The sequence below is a fragment of the Haliotis rufescens genome, unplaced genomic scaffold, assembly GCF_023055435.1.
Source record: "Haliotis rufescens isolate VD_foot unplaced genomic scaffold, xgHalRufe1.0.p SCAF_10, whole genome shotgun sequence".
Classification (NCBI taxonomy): Eukaryota; Metazoa; Mollusca; class Gastropoda; order Lepetellida; family Haliotidae; genus Haliotis; species Haliotis rufescens.
In genome coordinates, this window is record NW_025963780.1 from 39,704,794 (window position 1) to 39,725,641 (window position 20,848).

The 20,848-nt window shown below is 38.6% G+C and overlaps 2 protein-coding genes across 2 annotated transcripts in view; one reads left to right on the plus strand and one right to left on the minus strand.

The window, feature by feature from the left end:
• The first annotated feature begins 484 nt into the window (after positions 1-484).
• LOC124142670 (sodium- and chloride-dependent GABA transporter 3-like) overlaps positions 485-20,848 on the plus strand; it is a 45,666-nt gene continuing 25,302 nt past the window's right edge. Inside the window, exon 1 of the mRNA XM_046511253.2 lies at positions 485-578. The gene's annotated coding sequence lies outside the window, so the exon portion shown is untranslated. The remainder of the gene's footprint in view (positions 579-20,848) is intronic.
• Positions 2,919-4,861, minus strand: LOC125374731 (uncharacterized protein K02A2.6-like). The gene is made up of 5 exons (XM_048386059.1): positions 4,795-4,861; positions 4,128-4,370; positions 3,681-3,910; positions 3,227-3,504; positions 2,919-3,144 (listed from the first exon to the last, which is right to left on the minus strand). Exons 1-5 carry the CDS (start codon positions 4,859-4,861, stop codon positions 2,919-2,921), a joined length of 1,044 nt encoding a protein of 347 aa, XP_048242016.1.

A 20,848-nucleotide genomic window follows, 5' to 3' on the forward strand; every position in this document is an offset into this window, starting at 1 on the left:
AATATGTAAGTGCAATCTTGGACGCGACGTTAAACCCCATTTGGATGACTTCCATTTTCCCTTTTTTAGCAGTTTCAGCATTTGACTTTCAGGAACAATTGAGAATGTTCTTTCTACAAACATGTCAAAGATGGTTATACGATTCTTGCTCAAACATTCAATACCTTAGTAATGATTTCAATAAGTATTATGCTGGACATATGTTAACATGATAAATGACAGATAAAACATCAAGTTCTAGATCAACAGTAACATGATAAGTAGGCATGTGATGGTGTAAACCAGTGTGTACCTGACTGTTTCGCGGATTCTCGTCACGAAGAGGAGACAGGCTGGTGCATATCAAACTGTAGGACTATCGCGCCCGGGGTGTGAGGGGAAACTGTATAGGCGTTCTTCAATCAGTGGAGTCATTATCGTTGGCAGAGGTGTGTGTCAAGCAGGACAGTTCTTCAGGTACTTCTTCTAAAACGAGGTGTGTCTACGTGTATTCATCAGTGTTGTCTTCCACGTTCAGGAAGAGGCGAAGATTGCTCAGCGTTGTCCTTCACGCTGACGAGAGGGTTACATCAGTTGAGGTACATGCATATTTTGGCATACTTGTTCATCATGTGGAGCCCATTACAGCGTAATTGATCTTAAACCTACTTAATTGTATAAACACTGCCTCCTACCCTGTATATATTCTTGTCAACCATACTCTGTACTTCACTGGCTTGTTAACAGTATTAGAACCTACACCGAATCCATCACTAGTAATTGTTAAAAGAAGTTGGTCGTCCATATGTCTCATCCTTACTCATTACAAATACAGTTACATATTCTATCATATACTACAGATGGCAAGACAACACCAGTAATAACCTTTTTTTAGTGCTGCAATTAGGCCATTTACAAAAAGGCCCAGTGAACATAGTTCACAGGAGCTCATGCATTGCACACAACCGGACATGTCATATTGGCGGGGGATATGAGAAATTCATGCTTGTTAAAATGTATTATTATGGAATTGTGTATGCAGCAAGTACTCGTATATCCCATATCCGGAATACCAAATTTTATGGTTTTGCATATTTAAATTGGAACATGTTAAAAGGTGGACTTTTACATACTCCCTTTTCTCTTGTGTCACAGTATTTATTATTTCTCCTCCGATTATACATATGGCCTCCATGAAACTGACATTTCGTATAAATGTTTATGTTCTCAGCGCTGGGACAGGTTACGCTCGCCTTTTCGCGAACACGATTAGATAGTGTTTCACACGTTTATATAGGTGGAATCATACAATCAACTCTGCACTCAGCAGCCATAGCTTGTAATGTTCTGTGGGTTATCTTCAATCACAATGTAACTCTTGTATCTTTTAAAGATAGACTCACTGTCTTGGAGCAATCTAGTTTAATCCTCCATTTTGGAGGGGTGGGGGGGGTTAGGGACCCTACATAGCATACTGATTATGAAGCACTCATAAAACCTGGCAGATTTGCCACAAATCACTACATCTCCCTTCTCAAAAATTAAAGTTAGACGTTACAGTTCTACTCATAGAAAAGCTGAATTATATGTTCGTCAACATTAATACAAACTGCAATGAAATAAAACAGAAAGCACATTTGCTTGAAATCCCTTTTCTGGCTTGACAATAAAATCAGATATGTTGACCAAATCAATTTAACTAAACAATTGTCAAATGAAAATAGGTCTAGCATGACCTTAGGCTTCACAGATCGACCACTCCTGGTGATGTGTGCTAAGTTCTGTGATGGACTTGAACTCACACTCGGATTTGCTGTCTTGATTGGTGTGCTGGTTACTTTCTGCTCATTTGTCTCAGGCTTGGTTTCACAAGTTTGATTGACAGCAGATTTGAGTTTGTCACTGGTTGATAACAAGTGTACGACGGTATTAAGCACCATCGTTGGTCTGAACGATGTATGACCTATCCTGGTCATGTTGGCTTTTGCTGATCACTGTGGCTGGTTTCTACAGGGTTTCTGTTGGAAGCCAACTCGCACTGGCTCGTTGATATTGATTTTTGAGAATTGTTTCGCGGACTTGTCATAGTTCTGTTTCTGTTGAAGTTTTGACTGAGCAATCTGCTTCTGTACGATTTCAGAATCAACAGTTTTAGGTTTCATTTCTTCATACGTCACTGGAAGTGTTGAACGAAGACGACGTCCCATTAACATCTTGTAGGGCTATACATGTCCGATGGGAGTGTTGTTGTACTCCAACAAGCTGAGTCTTGGATCTCTGTTATCAGCTGGTACTTTGTCGAACAGACGTTTGGCTATCTGCACACCTTTCTCAGCCAAACCATTAGTCTGCGGGTAGTGAGGACTAGACGTTGAATGTTTGAAACCCCAACACTTTGTGAAGTTAACAAATTCCTCGGCTGTGTATTGAGTGCCATTATCTGATATCACTTCCTGAGGCACTCCATCCTGTCTGGCACTATTATCCTCTCTCCGCTGAAGAGAATATCATCCTTCTCTGAGATGTTGGATAGATGAAGGGCAGTTTCTTCGTTTGTCTGGCCATCCTTGTTTCACAATTGACTTCAACTTTGTTAACACAGGGTCCTGCTGTGTTGGAATCCTCACCTCGGACATCCTTTCATCACTCACTGGCACAGTTGTGAGTACCATATGTACTTGCATTTCAGCTCCATCACTGAGATTGTCATCATCACTGTTTGTCACAAACTTTCTAGACAGTGTATCCGATAGAGGAATACTCTTTCCTGGATGATGAACCACTGTGATATCATACTTTTGTAACTGCAATAACATCCTTTGTAGCCTGGGTGGAGCAACAGCTAGTGACTTCTTCATGCTGATTTCAATCGGCTTGTGATCGCTCTCAACTCTCGCCTTCCTCCCATAGAGATATTGATGAAATCTCTTACAGGCAAACTAGATGGCGTACATCTCCTTTTCGATCTGAGCATAGTTACACTCAGTCTGGGTGAGTGACTTGGACGCATATGCAACTGGTCTTCCTTCCTGGAGAACAGCAGCTCCCAAACCATTTTGTGATGCATGCACTTGAAGAGTGAGCTCCTTCTTCGGATCATAGTAGGCCAAGAAATCTGTACTGGTTACAGCATTCTTCATCTTCTTGAAGGCAATCTGCGCATTGCTGTCCCATTGAAACCTATTATCTTGTTTCAACATATCTCGCAGAGGGAAAGTTATCTCTGAGAGACAAGGTGTGAACTAACTCTGATTGATCCTTAGGTGCTTCCATTTTCTGGATGGCATCCACTTTCTTAGCGTCGGGCTTGATCCCATCAGCAGAGAGGATGTGACCAAAGTAACTCACTTCATGTACTCCAATCACTGTTTTCTCTGGGTTCAGATGAATGCCTTTCTCACTGGAACACTTGAACATCACCCTCAGACGACGATCATGTTCCTCCGTTGACTGTCCATGCACGTGAATGTCATCGACGATCACATTGAATCCATCGAGGTTCTCATAGATCTCATCCATTCTGCGCTGGAATTCATCTTGTGATGAGTTGATCCCAAAAGGTAAGCATAGAAAACCATATCGGCCAAACGGACTGTTGAAGTTGTCAATAGTGACGAATCTGCATCTACTTGTATGGACCAGTATCCAGACCTGGCGTCCAAAACGCTGAAATATTTGGCTCCGACAAGTTGTGAAATTACATCTTCAAAAGTCGGCATTCTGTAGTGAGGTCTAATGATGGCTTGATTGAGATCCTTGGGATCGAGGCATATCCGTAGTTGACCAGTTTTGGGTTTCTCTACAATTAGTGAGTTGACCCAGGCTGTGCTCTTCGTGACCTTGGCAATGACACCGAGATCCTCCATTCGATCTTGCTCTACTTTCACCTTGTCCTTTATGGCAAATGCAACACGTCGAGGTGCATGTATAACTAGAGTTACATCAGGCTTGAAATGTAGCTTACATTTACCTTTGAGTTTGCCTATTCCTTTGAAAACTTCTGCGAACTGAGTCCTGAGTCATACCTGACGACGAAGGCTGTGAGTCGACTGCTAGGATCAATTTGACAAGTTTCAGATCCAAACAAGTTCGTAAACTAAGAACAGGCGGAGCCTTAGTTTCGACAATGAAGAAATCAAGCGACATACTTGAATGTCTGTTGTAGACCTTCATGTTACATTGACCTTTGACCTTGATGTATTTACCCCCATAACCTTGTAGCTTGACATTAGTTTGTTTCAGGGGGTACTTCAAACTTTTAGCTTCAAATGTGCTAGCTGGTATGGTGTTGACCTTTGAACCTGTATCTAACTTGAAATGAACAGGAATCTTCTGGTGTCCGATCAAAACTTCAGTGTAGGCTTGGTCCATATGTTCATTTCCATTAGACACTGTATCAATGAATAAGTCTGAGTCAGAATTAGGTGTTTCATCAACACAATCAATGCGTTTCTTTGAGTGTCCTTTTCTCAGGCTGGATTTATACATACTTGCGAAATGATTCCATTTATCACAAGTATCGCAATGTTCACCTCGGGCCGGAAAATTTTGACCACTGAAATGTCTGAATTCGCAATTTTCACACTGTTCTGTTTCCCTGCCATGCTGTTTGTCACTTTTATCATGCTTGTCATAGTGTTGTCTCCCCTTGTGACTGTTACCATGGAAACTAGAAAGAACTGGCTTTCTTCTTACTTCGTGAACGAGAAATGTGATCCACTTTTTCTGTTCCTCCTGACATACTTTCCACTTGTGCTTTCGAAAGTTCATATGAACGGGAAATATCTATAGCCTTAGTCGAATCTAAATCTTTACCTTCCTGCAGCAGTTTTTCTCGAACTTCACGTGAATTTGACCCAAACACAATTGCATCGTGGACCATTTCACCAGAATCACCACATATCTCATATCTACATATCTCATATCATACTACATATGTCATCAGAATCACTACATATCTCATCAGAATCACTACATATCTCATATCTACATATCTCATATCATACTACATATTTCATCAGAATCACTACTTATATCATCAGAATCACTACATATCTCATATCTACATATCTCATATCATACTACATATGTCATCAGAATTACTACATATCTCATCAGAATCACTACATATGTCATCAGAATTACTACATATCTCATCAGAATCACTACATATCTCATGATTAAAGAAATGTTTTTGGTGCTTTTATTTAAAAGTGCTCATAGAATTCCGATCCACCTGAGCCATATTGCAAAATGTCATTACTCTCTTATTCATTTATATATAGCCCTGCCCTTCTTAATTCCTTATTTGTCAAACCTGCGTCTGGATGAAAAGTAGAGCTAAAACGGCGCTGGAAAAAATGTAACGTCAAACTCAAACTGTTTTGCTCTCTTCACGATAAATTAGTCAAGATGTACTTTCTTGATTCTCAATGACAAAGATCACCTGATTCATTACATTGTTTTAATCATCAAGTCATCCTTTGCGTTATAATGTCAGTGGGCTAGAAGCAAGATCATTATATAGTTTCATCATTTCTAATAAGAGTCGCAATTTGCACGGAAAATATGTTTAACAGCCTGAATAGCCGTAAAAATGCAATATGACAGCTGTATTCTTAAATAATGCACATATTTTCTATGAAGCGGCTTATACCCTCGATTCAATTTTATGTCAGCATGACTTCCATGTAGCTCAATATCATTTGTCAAAGGCACCAGAGCTTTATGATCTCAACAACAAAACATTCTGCCTCAAACACAAATCTCATATCGTTGGGCAAGAGAACTTTCAAAGCAGCATCACCATGATTAAAGCGTCATGAATATTCTGCAGAAAGTATATGCAGCCCATCACTACCATTCTCATATGTATAGCGATTGAGATCTTAGTCAAGCTATGGACTTTTTGAAGAGATGAATTTTGAGCAGAGATTTGAAAGTATTGAATATTGATGACGCTTTAATGATGATGCTGCTTCGAAAGTTCTCTCGCGCAACGATAAGAGATTTGTGTTTGAGGCAGAATTTGTCAGAGGTGTTCATCTGTGTTCGGTCCGACTTGGCCCGGGCTGTCAAAATCAACTTTAAACTCACAGATGTATCATCAAATGTGTTTACATCTATAGAATGGTGTTATATCTACCAATATACCAGTTAACAATGTCACAGTACATCACATTGAAAGACAACTGGTCCGTTAAAGTCAAGCACTTCTACTGTATTTCCTCAAGAAATTTCTGTCACATGTATTTGCCACGATCCAGGCTGTCAACTTAAACCTCATCTATAACCGTTTAAGCTGGCACACAGTGATATAACTGGAAGGGTTCCGGGGTAGTGGTTAAAGCGTTCTTCAGCCCGAATTGGATTTCCCACATTGGTACAATGTGTGAAGTCCATTTCTGGGGTTCCCCGCCTTGAACCCAAATTAAACAGCCACACAGCCACACAGCCACTCACCAAATACGCACGGTGACCTATATAACTGCAATTGACGTTTTCTTCAAATGCGCATATCCAATATTTTTACCAAGCTTTTTCATGTTCAAATGCAAATATACGGTTTGAAGTGCAACATCGTTTTTATTAACCTAAATTTTATTTTGATCATGATGCATATTTTATTGTGTGATGGTATTTGTTCTTTGATGTGGAAAATGTATTAACATAAGTACGTCACACCAGGTAACGCGTGACTGTTGGCACAATACTACGCAATTTAACTACCCTGAAGCACGAAATGGTGCACAAGTTTCTACAATGGTTTCATGCACGATCGGTGCAGGCAAAGAGTTGTGACAAATTGATGTACCATGCATCCGTCAATGAATTACCATGAATATTTATGAGACATAAATGTGTGACTCTAGAATTGGATGCAATGAACATTATTTCAAACAACTTAGACAAAACCTGGTTAGTAACATGATGAGGGTCAAAAGAAAGTATACCAAAACAACTTTAATGAAATCGAAATTGAAAGAACTCCTGTTAAATCCGACTACGTCTATTTAACCACCACCGATTCTTGCAACAGTTTCAAAATTGTAATCCTATGGCTGGGTAATTTGGTATAAAAATAAATTGGTTCAATGAAGAGTGGTGTAAGAAATGACTTTGTCACCATATGACCCCTACTTTTTTTAAATGTATATTTGTTGTGAAAAAGCAAGTTTATTAATTCTTAAGCATAAGATGTCTAGGATACTCATCAACATTAGTGTATTATGCGAATTGTTTAAATTTTTAAAGGTTTTTAATCAAATCATATTTTCTTTGTTACGTCATTTGATTGACGAATGGTGAATAACGGGAAATATAGTCTTTCATCATTCAACTTGCAACATTAAATACATTCTAATGGCGAATGATGAATTATTTCATCATTCGTTATTCAACTTACAAGATTACAATATAATCGAATGGGGAATGATTATACTTTTCGTCATTCAACTAACAAATGATGAAAGACGATGATTTTTGTTTCATTTTTGTCTTTCATTTTACAACTTATGAATATACTCAAATGGTTAATGACGAACTGCTTCGTCATTTGATTGATGAATGACGAATATCGAAAAAACAAATCTTTCATCATTCAACTTGCAACATTAAAATACATTCGAATGGTGAATCACAAAAGGCGATGATTTTTTATCAACTTTCAGCATATATTTTACAACTTTTAAATGCACTCAATGGTGAATGACTTAAAAATTCGTCTTTCATCATTCAACTTGGGTGAATTCCCAGCTTTTTTTCTGATTTGCTGAAGAGATAAACAGATGCGTACACAGTGAAGGAAAAATTCCCTGTGTATAGGTAACGCTCCATCTCATGCAAACATCATATTGAGAAACGTAAAAACGTGTTGCAGCCACTGCATCAAGGAGCTATCTGAGCGTTGAAAGCACGCTATCGTAAGCTGGTATTGAAATCACTTGTGTTTCGAATGGACATCACCATTAACCGGATGTTTTCCCTGGTCCCAACCAAGTCCGAATGGGGGGAACCACTCAGCCGTGGTAATCCGATTACAACCCGGGTCGTCTTATTTTTAGAGCTTAACTATGCCTCGGTTGTCTTACCATGCATGAGTGGTTTCTCCATGGCGAAGTGTAATCCGTGTTATCAATGACTCGTATAATCTGTTTTGGAGAGGGTATCAATAGAGGTATAGTAGTGTTTGGGTAGGGTCATCTGGAGGTGGAGATTAATAAAGCAGTGTATTTATTCAAATTCTTAGTATAAAGATAAGATTAATTAAAGTTTTTTTCAATCACGAAAATGTACGTGAAATAACATAGTTTCACAATATTGAGAGTAATAGCAGCATTAGGTGTTTCATCAACACAATCAATGCGTTTCTTTGAGTGTCCTTTTCTCTGGCTGGATTTACACATACTTGCGAAATGATTCCATTTATCACAAGTATCGCAATGTTCACCTCGGGCTGGAAAATTTTGACCACTGAAATGTCTAAATTCGCAATTTTCACACTGTTCTGTTTCCCTGCCATGCTGTTTGTCACCTATATCATGCTTGTCATAGTGTTCTCTCCCCTTGTGACTGTTACCATGGAAACTAGAAAAACTGTCTTTCTTCTTACTTCGTGAACGAGAAATGTGATCCACTTTTTCTGTTCCCCCTGACATACTTTCGACTTGTTCTTCCGAAAGTTCATATGAACGGGAAATATATCTATAGCCTTAGTCGAATCTAAATCTTTACCTTCCTGCAGCAGTTTTTCTCGAACTTCACGTGAATTTGACCCAAACACAATTGCATCGTGGACCATTTCACCAGAATCACCACATATCTCATATCTACATATCTCATATCATACTACATATGTCATCAGAATTACTTCATATCTCACCAGAATCACCACATATCTCATATCTACATATCTCATATCATACTACATATGTCATCAGAATCACTACATATCTCATCAGAATCACTACATATCTCATATCTACATATCTCATATCATACTACATATGTCATCAGAATTACTACATATATCATCAGAATCACTACACATCTCATCAGAATCACCACATATCTCATATCTACATATCTCATATCATACTACATATGTCATCAGAATTACTACATATGTCATCAGAATCACTACATATCTCATGATTAAAGAAATGTTTTTGGTGCTTTTATTTAAAAGTGCTCATAGAATTCCGATCCACCGGAGCCATATTGCAAAATGTCATTACTCTCTTATTTATTTATATATGGCTTTGCCCTTCTTAATTCCTTATTTTTCAAACCTGCGTCTGGATGAAAAGTAGAGCTTAAACGGCGCTGGAAAAAATGTAACGTCAAACTCAAACTGTTTACTCTCTACACGATAAATTAGTCAAGATGTACTTTCTTGATTCTCAATGACAAAGATCACCTGATTCATTACATTGTTTTAATCAACAAGTCATCCTTCGCGTTATAATGTCAGTCAGTTGGCTAGAAGCAAGATCATTATATAGTTTCATCATTTCTAATAAGAGTCTCAATTTGCATGAAATATGTTTAACAGCCCGAATAGCCGTAAAAATGTTATAGTTACCTGGTGGTCTTGGTGTTACAGCATTACATCTAATGACAGTGGCGCGCGCGAATGCGTCACCATTCTTGGATCCATCTGTAAATACAGATTTGTATGTTTTAAATTATTTTATTACACATATGTCTATAAATAACCGCGTTTTTAAACATCGTATGGTAACTGGTGCAAATACCACTTCTTGCGCATCTATCTATTGTTTCACGACATTGTTGACGTCATTCGAGTCTCATTGTGACGTGAGGTCGAAATTACATAACACTAGGAAAGACGTCATAGCTGAATTTTGTTGACAGCATTCGACAAATTGTAATTTCAGAGGACATGAGGTTTTAAACAATTAATTTTTCTAGAGGAGAGCGCGAAATGATTATGAAATAATGGGTAATAAAAAAATATTTACACTAATATGTGTGTTGTATTGATTTTACGAAAAGAGAGTCACTATGACACACATGCTCGTATACTTATCTCTATATATTCTGGTTGATAAATTAGTAGATTTGATTCAAATTTCTTCAGTTGATGCTAGCTCCGCCTCTGTCACCAACTGTCATAGCGGAGAAGACAAACGTTGAGTGGTGGCTACATTTTCAAGATTATCAGATTCTATTCTTATTCAAGTGTCGGAATAAGAGTTGATTTTTTGTGGGTAGAGTTCTTCATAAAACCACAACCATATCCTGGATTGGAAATAGTAGAATGAAATTTAGAAATATAATTGATTATAGATTTCATGTAAACATAGTAGACTAGGCGAATTTTCAGAAAATGTTAATGGTTTTCATGTTTGCGGCTAACAAACAACTTTTCTGGACGTATTGGTATGTTCTAAATTTATTTAGGGGGTTTCCCCGGCTGTATTCCGGTAGTATTTCAACGGTTAACCCACAAATTTGATAAATTCAAAATGGCCGCCACAGAAACTTTAAAAATTCATTTTTGTCATATCTAGGGTTCTAAACATGGTGGGACCACAAATAAAACATTTCGCTGTATGTTTTCATGTACAAGGAATCCATTGAAACCATACGTTAACCTTCAATATGTCACGAAATCAAGATGGCCGCTACATTAGGGCAAATTCGATTACAAACTGCGTCAGATGCGAACAGATTCTTATTAACATGCGTGACTTATTATGGTTGTAATGGTGGAGAAACTAACTGTAAATGATACAGCTATAGTTAAATATAGTTCTTTACCCTTCACCGGGTTATTCGGATGTTTGTGTTGTTCAGAGAGACTCGTGGGGTGGTCCGAGCATCATGGTGTTTGGTGGAATTGGTCGTGCACATAAGATCAGCCCTGTGGTCTTCCAAAACATCGGTCCAGGGGGAGGCAATGGTGTCACAGCAGCTCAGGTACATTAAACAAATCTTGAGCCCACACGTCATACCTCATTTGGCACGTCGCCGCAACCACGAGTTTCAGCATGATAACGCCCGTACCCACACTGCATGAGCAACAAGAGACTTCCTCCAGCAGAACGGCATCAAAACAATGCAGTGGCCTGCCCTCAGTCCCGATTTAAATCCCATTGAGCACCTGTGGGACGAGATTCAAAGACGGCTTTATGACGTCCATCCAAGGCCGACAGCTGCAGCTGAACTGCGTCAGGCGTTCCTCAGAGTGTGGGCCAAAGTGCCTATGGCCTTCATCAACCGCCTCATCCGTTTCATGTATCGATGTTGCAGGGCAGTCATCAATGCACATGGCGGACACACGAGATACTGACTTGTGATGCCATTTTCTCAGAGACTAGTGTTGTGTTTAAGAACATTTCACACTTTAATTTCAACCTTTATGATCAGTTTTGCCAAGTTTCATCTTTTTGATATGTCTCAAAAATAAGGTTTCTCATATATCTATCCATGGTGACGTTTCTTTTGCGGTTCAGTATAAATGGTCAGTAACATCAATCCTCTGAAAGGTGGATCCAATCTTGCACACGACGTTTGCATCAATCCTCTGAAAGGTGGATCCAATCTTGCACAAGACGTTTGCAAATGCTTTTGCATATTCTCCAAATGTGCTTATGTGCCTAGGCTTTCCGAGAGCCATCACTAGTGCCTGGCCATTAATCAGCAAGAGGGTTGGTCCATCCAGTGCAACAGTTGATGATGTCAGTACATCATTGGTCAATATGTTGGCTAGCACAGACTTGTTCGTTGAGTGCAGGTTACCACTGGCTGTGGCAATGGATAGTGAAACAAACATAAGCTTGTGCTGGAGGATGTTGTCCATGTTGACCTTACGTCCTACCCTATAAGTTGTTATTAGCCTTTGCAAAATGTTTCTGTCCATATTTATCGTACTTTGTTTGCCTTTGACGTCTTGCATAACAATGTAAAGTGAGGCAAATGTCAGAGCTTTATTCTTGTGAATGGGAGCTTTGAGATCGACATGTTCGGCATTTGCTGGAGCCAGCACATACATTTCCTTGCAAGATCCTTGTTGAACATGCTCTGTAGTGTGGCTACTTTGTTATGGAAGACCTAATGTTGCTTCAGTGACGTAACCAGTCGTGCTTCATCTCGATCATCTTTCGTCCTTCTTCCTTTGGTACACTCGTTGGGAGTGTAGATGTTGTCGTCATCATCCCTTGTTACGCGGAACATTAGTTTAGTCTGTGATGCCATTAGCGTCCTAAGGTTATATGACAGAGTCCATCGGTTTAATGAAAAAGCTACTTTGGTGATGGCGACCAAGCCCCCACTCTTCTTTTCTCAGTGGCATTCAACCATTCTGTACTCTGGCACTCTGGAGAAACTTGATTGAATCGTCGGTTTGCGTGTTTGACCACAAAATTCCCTGCTGGAACTAACACAAGATGTTTGGTGGGAGCTGGGCCATTTCAGCCACGTAGACCGTCCCCCATCGGGCATTGTTTACGTGGTCATATCTGAAGAAAAAAAGGGAACATAGGTCTGAAAGTATACAAGTGGAGTTCCCATGATCCATCACGCTGTGCCCTGGTAAAATCAAGTAAGATGCTGACCATCATCATGTAATCCCACCAGAATTCTGCTTTCGGGTCTTCTTCTTTTAGGAGTTTGATGAAATTAAGGATTGGCTGGTGGAACCTCTCTACCATATGTGCAATATCGCCAGTGTCTGACAACGCCCCACAAGAGTTCAGTTGTCTCCTCAGCTCAACATCAACAGAGTCCGGATGTTCATATAGTTGAGGGAGAAGTACTTGCTACATAGCCTGCAAAGTTAGTTAGCCTGCAAAGTGTGTTCGCATTGCACGACCATAGCCTTTGCCGGACATCAAATTCTGTGCTGCATTGTCACCCAATACATTACATTCTATCCACCACTCACACAGGCCAGATTCTTCCATGTGACGGCCTAGGACTCCAAGAAAGTCCATTCTTATATGCAGTCCTCCGAGGCAGGGTATTAGGATATCCTTGTGTTGGTTAACAGACCACTTGAGTTCCATCAACTCCGGATATAGACCCTTGTCAACTGTTAGAACCATATGTTCCTGTCCCATAGATTGAGCTATGTGCAGTACTCGCCTGACAACAGTGTTCAGCGTATCGATGTCGTGTGCAGGAGCCTGTATTATTGGTAGGTACCCCAGATGTTTGCTCTGGATTCACCGTGCTTGCAACAAATTCGGACGATGCGGAATGGATGGGATTGAACGGAGTGCTCTGAAACTTGTTTGTGTACCTTGTGTTTCAACGTCAGGGTGCTTCTCGACCTAGAATGCATGGAGAAGGTCGGTCAACTCAGAAACCGGAATCGTTATCCAGTCTACAGATGACAGTCTCCAATGACCAATCGATAAAATAGGTAGGCAAGTTTGTTGTTTTTTTAATTTAAGTTTCTTTCCTTACCTTTTAATGTCTCATTTATTTAAAAACTAGATTCATTTTATTTGGCTTCAGATGAACATTTTCAGAGCCCATTAGTGTTTTTCATTGTTGATTTGATGTGTCTTGGTTTCTCGAAATTTTGGTGATTTTTTCAGATACAATAGTGAATCGGGTTTGAGTTGGGGACTGGTCAGGAGCAGTCACTTTAATCTGTATTTTACAGAATCAAATTTTGCAGAATTCATTTTTCTTCACTTGCATTACTAGTATTCATGGATAGCCATTCCATATCCAAATGTCCAATCCATTGTTTCATATTGTAGACGACATCAAACACCAGAACCAAAACATTTATTTATAAGTCAGATAAAATGTCACAAGACCGGAAAAATACCAAATTAATTAAATTCCTGATAAATGCAGAGATTAAAAAGAAAATAGAAACAAGATTTGATTGTAAACACTATCGAGAGTTCGGGGGAACCCCGGAAAGTAGTTCCGGCAAACGTTCACACGATCAATTTAAAAAAAACACACAATTGTCCACATCGTGTGAACTTTGCTGTCCGTTCACAGGTGTGTGAACTCAAAATATCAGATCACATGACTACACATTCAGCCAGTGAGCATGAAACTGTGTACATTTTCAACCATGAAATAATATCAAAATTCTGGACATTTTACAGAACAAATATATTTACTATCATCACATTTCAGCTTTGATTATTTTGACTGCAAATTATTTCTATGTTAATTTGTTTTTCAATGATTTATTTTAATCAATTTATCTTTGCTTGTTTCCTATTGTTATGTGTCTGTGGATAGTAGTTCTACCCTGATGGTCGCTTTGCATGTTTGTATTTGTTTCATTACATGTCTTAAAACCAAGTGATGTCTTGGCACTTTCTATAAATAAATAATCAATATTGTCAACAATAGCAGTTAAGGTTTGCGGGTCACACTCTGTAAGGGTTCCATGTTTATATATAATATTGTGTTGTACAGTTTGTTGAGACAAATAGCACTATCAAATAGATAAGCATAACAACACATGGTACACATAGAGGTCGTGAGATTATCCCTTTCAGCTCTTGATTGACAGGTGATAGTGCCTGTGTTGCCATTGTGTCAAATCGCAGTGGGCGTCTGAGAACACAGGGTCAAACTGTGGTACACTGATATATTATGTCATTGTCGTTAATACATTCATTGAGGAAATAGAAGAGTCGATCCAACTGCAAACCTTACATGTGGTTTTACAAAGATCTTTATCATCACCAAATCCACCATTTATGATAAAAGGGTTATTCTGCATAAATCAAACAAGTTATTACGCGTAGGATAAAACGCACCTTCGAGGGTTTATTTAAGGTTGTACACACAACGGAGAGGATAAAACCCGAGGGCTGTTTCATTTGCCTGGTCCCGGGAGCCAAATCTCGTGTCAGTTAACCGTGTCGGGGCCCTTACTATACCCATGGCGCATCGAGGAGCTTTTCTCCTTCATGTCAATTCTGGCGCTCCTGAGCCGAAACCATTTATCTCTATCATCAAATATGTGCTGTCACACTGGCCGTCAGTCAGTCGGTGTAGTCATTCAAACTGACGGGGACGTGTGCATACAGCAGTGTAGTACTTCGCGCTGACGAGGAGATTTTCATCAATCGAGGTACATGTAGTTTGTTTTTGACATATGTGTTTCCTTAGATCCCATTATAGTGTCAGTACAGAGATGACTATACACGAGAATACATGTTACTAGTGGGTGAGTGAGTTAAATTTGCAATGAATGCGTATTTTGAAGTTTGACGGATTTGTTTGCTGCTCACATGACCCGGTCTTTTTTCAACAAAGTTAAAAAAGGGACGTTCTCAAAGTATAAATTTCACTTTTTGACGTTTACAAGATTTTTGACGGGAACAACATTTCATGAGTAATCCTCCAGTAAAAGAAATTCTCTGCCGTCTCGATCCCCTGCCAAGTACGATCTTTAGGATCGACAATATTACGACAATTTATTAACATTCGTTTTATACACAATGTTCCATGAAAACACTTATTTACATATTCGCATTAACCCATGGATGCCAGAGGGACATATATGTCCCTACTTTTCAACCCTCACGTTGAATTCGAATAAGATTGACAATCATCACGCACACAAATACACTGAAAATTAGGAACTCTGTACATCTTTGTAATGACACATAACTAAATCACCATTTACGGTGTTATTTAGTGTATGTGATAAAATCAATATATCGGGTATTTACTTGGAGACCTGCATTTCAAATATTGCATATTAGTGATCAGTGTACTGATCCCGGGTATCTGTATTTTTATGAAGTCACCAATGGTCATTTTGAAACGTCACCGATAACCATAGAACCCATTTGGATGTTTTGGAAAATGCGCAAACACGATCGCCAAGGTGAATTTTCCGCTATAATGTACAATGTTAACAAAATCACTTTTCACGTATGCCGGTTATGAGACACCTATTACGCACGTATTTTTCAAAACAATGGCTCAATAGTTTTAGAATATACATTGGAAGAGTATCGTAGCAAGAATTAGGGAACTAAGAATAGATGCAATACAATGATTTGGTAAATTCAACGGAAATTGTCCTACGTGACGCAATGACAAACGCAATATCACGCAAAACGACAAGGGTATGTATCGGCATTTCTGACTATTTCTCTTGGTAACAATGAAAAACATTAAACAAATAACAACACATAGATTCTCAGAAAGTTTCTGATTATTTACATGACATATTAATGTATGATCCCTGAATTAACAAGAGTCCCATCCCGAATACTGATGTCAGTGGTCACGCTATTTTGTACAAGTCGGTCACCGATCACAAATCAACATACGTGGTACGCATTGGTAATTTTATTGAGGTGAAGGTCGGGTGAAAGAAGTAAGTCATTTCTGATGTAAAAGTAATGAAAGTAGGCTAACTTTCGTTGATTAACAACAATTTGTGTGGGTTTTTTATGGAATTGGAACTACTTTGTTTTCCGTAAGTGGGAAGAATATACCGGCAATTGGTCCCCAGCATTCCAAAGTATCGCCTAAACTGTGCGTCACAGTAACATTTGCATGCCTTAAACTTCAAAATACGAATTCATAGAAATGAATGCCATATTGTGTTGGTTTACAGGAGTATGAACGCTTTCAACTTTGCAAGTTAAAATCTTGAGTCGCAAACTCCAGCGTTTACACGATTTTAACTTACACGGTTAAAAGCGTTCACACTCTAGTAAACCAACACAAAATGACATTCACTTTAGTATTGACTGTGTATTTTGTTCGGTTCATTGAGGTATGTATCGAAAAACCGACGTGCAAACTTTTGTAAGAATCCGCTACGCGGATTCATACAGATTGCACATCGGTTTTTCGATTCATAACTCAATGAACCGAAAAAATATACAGTCAATGCTTATAATTAATTTCGACAACGTAAAACATGTTTTATCTACAATAGTTTAACCCAAAACAGTGGCATATATCAAAACAGACAAAAATGACGACATTGATAAACATTCCAGGTGTAGGAATACATACAGTGGCGTGACATGAATCAGGTGATCGTTTAATTGATGCACATAACTTGCCACGCCTACACGGTCAGTAGCTAATCAACGGAGAGTGGGATTAAAACAATGTTCATTGGACCTGTCAATTAAGGCAAGAGGCGAAAAGACTGTCAGACTGTAACGAACCGGAAGAAATATGTCCGAGAGAAGGCGGCTGTTTCAAATAACATGGTCATTTACTGCGTGATTCAAACATTACTTCCCTGATTACGCTAAAACACAGTTGGAGAAATGCTAGTTATAAATGAAACCCGAAGACATGAAAGTTGAACCGAGGGGAGCGGGAAAAAAACAGGCGAGCGAGCCTGCACGTTTGCTGTTTCATTCATTCTCGGCCTTCGGTTTCAAAGGGTAGTTTGGACAATGAATATGCACGAAAGTCACTAAATGTCCTGTGCATTACGATACACGTGAGCAGAAAGGGAATTCCCTCGACTGTAATATGGGGATTCCCCGACATTCAGCAGTAATAAAAGTAGTGCGCCGCGGTGGGCGTGGCTTAATTTTTTACATTCATTGGGAAATGAATGCAATAACACGTGACCAATTCAGCTAATCAGAATGCAGGAATCTCCATGAACACAACGAAAATTTAATTATTTCTGAATAAACGTCACATAAACCATATTTCAGCCATAACCATGAAAAGTTCTATATTAATAATAAATACATTTAGCCAATACAAAAACCTGTAAACAAAGAACAGTATTAATTACGAATAGACCATCACAGAATAATGTTGAAAACTAGTATGTTACCATAAAAAGATATCACTATACATAACAATATATTATTAAAACGGGGTATAGATCATGAGCAGCTACATCTGGGCAACCACAATAGGGGTCGTGGGAACTTGGGATACTTCTGTTTCCTCCATGGTTCCCAAGCAGGATTTTACACCATCCCCTCAGCTGCTGGTTATTAATATTGTACGCCATTTTAGCCCTAATTGAAAAAACAAATATATCACGATTAAAAGATGGTGTAGATACAACAATTCTTTACAAGACAAGGTCTCATGATACCCTCGAAGGGCCACGGCCACTAACAATTGCAAATCCAAGAATTAAATTGATTTAATTAAAGAGATCATTAAGAGATGGACCTTTGAAATACTTATCCCTTATGATGGAAAAATCAAGACAGTCAAGCAGGACATCCTTGACCGTGACTCTCTCATCACAAGGGATACAGAATGGGGGATCCTCACCTTTCAAAAACTATTCATGTGTATATCTTGAATAGCCCATGCGACATCGTCTCAGAATGACCCCTTCAAATCTGGACTGAAAAACCAAGTAGGTGTAAGCAATATTATATTTAATTGTATGTAACATATTGATACCCACTTCGGTTTCCCACTTCTATGGCATTAAATATCGGCTTCAGGATCAAATCACACGCTTGTCACTGCTATATGGGATCGGGTGTGGTGTCACAGATTCGTTAAAACACTGCAAAAAAAATCCATATATACAAGCTTGTATATCCATTGGAAAGATGATATTTCTAAAGGATATACAAGATTGGAATGATGATATATACAAAAATATACAAGTTTGTATATACGACATATACAAAAATATACGAATTTGTATATATGGTATATCCAAATTTGTTTTCTTTGTATATATTGGTAAAGGGAGATAATTATGTATTTGTGTATAATTATTATATATATATGCAAATTGAATTGTTTAAAGTTGAGCACTGTGTTTCTTTGTATATGTTTGTAAAGGAGGATAATCGTTTTGTATGTGCAAAATAGTATCAGCAAGTTACAAAAAAACTGATATAGTGGCGTGTAACATTACTGGAATGTTTAATTAGTACTCCACACTGTTAGCGGGAGTACATACTCTCCTTGCAATGATATTGACGGGTAAGCGATTGAGGCGTCAGGTACTTTTCCTGGCGCGGTGCTTGGTATGTGAGTAGACGTTATGGTCAAATGCACAGAGAGGATTAGCTGTCGGGGGTGATTGCATTGGCGGTGACTTCTGTTTTGAAAGTGTTGAAATCAATTTGTGCTGAGCTTGGATTCGTGTGTACGGGTAGGCCGCGATGTGATTTGTAACATGCTCTCGTGCACATGGCAGATTAGCCAACAGTGTGGATTGCACAGAGGATGAAAACTATTTAATTATTAATTTAAAGTGTTGAACTTGGTTTGTTCTGAGGTGTCGGTTTAATTGTAGGGAAAACATTTTTATAATGTCAAATCTAGACGGAACGCGGAAAATCGCGTTTTTTTAAAAAAGGCAGTCCTTGGAAAAATCCTCTTCAAAATATAATGAAAGATACAGACATTGTTAATAATCCAGTAATGACTTTTTAATGATAAAGTTGTCTTTTATAAGTGAATGAGATGTTTTACAGTTGTTCATGTGAAAAAACTATGAATGTTTATTCAGCGTCCGAAAACCCATGACACGGGGATATATGTTGTATTAATGTTTTATGTTTTACAAAAGATAATAAGTACAAAGGTATGCTTTTCTTAATATGCTTCAACATGGGGAAAGGGACATTGCACGTTTGTGGCAGTATTGCTCCCAGGTGGCGTCCTCGTCCACTAATGCCTACATCCACTAATGCCTACGGCCTACAATAAACAAAGTCATGCACCAGTGATTTTCAGCGACACCTACTATCAGAGCATCATTTCTGCATCATTGCATTAGTTCTTATAGTGTATACACCAGCAGATATTTGATGATTTCAAAGAAATTTCAAAGAGTTCATTCCTAGCATGGGTATGTTGTTTTCATTGTGTAGGATTTATTCCACACTGTTTTATTTATTTGTAGGCAAAAGTGGACTTAGGCATTAGTGGCTGGAACCCAGGTGGCCGGGTGCGCAGAAACTATTCCCGATTTTTTAAAAGTACTGCTTTAACTCCGAAATTTTACATCCGCCATCTTTGTTTTTTTTTACTTTTGCCACTGTTACATTTGTTGGTATGAATATTGTCCAGACGGCACAAAATTGCTTAAAATGCAATCAAATGTTCAAAACATTTCTTGGGGCTCAGTCTAATATTGTTAGCAAAGTCAACAAACTACGACCATAAATGTAATGTACAACAGGCGCAAGAAAATTTAAATAAATTCTTACAAATACAAATGATAAGAAGTCGAATATGAATACTTATACCTGTACTTTTTAGATAAAAAAATTGACACATTGACGTATTCAGATTAAATTGATATGTTCTTTACTTATGTTAATGCAAATGATACAAAAATAATTAACAGTGAGATACTATCGCTATTGTGCAAAGCATCCAGTCCCAATGAAAGTGAACAGCATGCCGATGTTATACAAAGCAATCATATAACATCGCGACTGATAGTTCTAAACAATCAGGCAATCAACATAATGACGGTATCAGTGGGCACATCGTGATATTTGAAGATAAAAAATGATAACACATGTCATCAGTCTGGGAAGTAATACACAGCATCTTGACAATGAACAAAAAGAAGAAGAAGAAGAATAGTTTATTAAAGTGTCACTATTTAAACAACCAACCATTTTGGCTTTTGAGTCAAAATACGCATCACCCCTCCATAGAAGTACAACGAACACACACATCCGCAAATTCAGTCACTAACCCACCCACATATATTACGTTACACACACCACACCACACCACACCACACCACACCACGGGATTCCATACTCGGTATTGACCCATGACATATCCTTCTTCATGTCAGGGAATGGGTTTTTGGATGGTGGTCAACGGACACGTCTTGCCTTAGGGAAAGCTGCTGTACTGTCCAGCTTCTTAATGTATGTCTCATCTGCGAGCCTCTTCGCCATCTGCAGTTCCGTCG

Bases quoted from the DNA above. Each gene is read 5' to 3' on its own strand.
- LOC125374731 (XM_048386059.1), bottom strand. From the start codon at position 4,861: ATGGTCCACGATGCAATTGTGTTTGGGTCAAATTCACGTGAAGTTCGA. The intron at 3,911-4,127 runs GTATGTCGCTTG...ATGTAACTCTAG, and splicing joins GGTCTACAACAGACATTCAA to TTATACATGCACCTCGACGT. The intron at 3,145-3,226 runs GTTAGTTCACAC...TCAATGGGACAG, and splicing joins GCACCTAAGGATCAATCAGA to CAATGCGCAGATTGCCTTCA.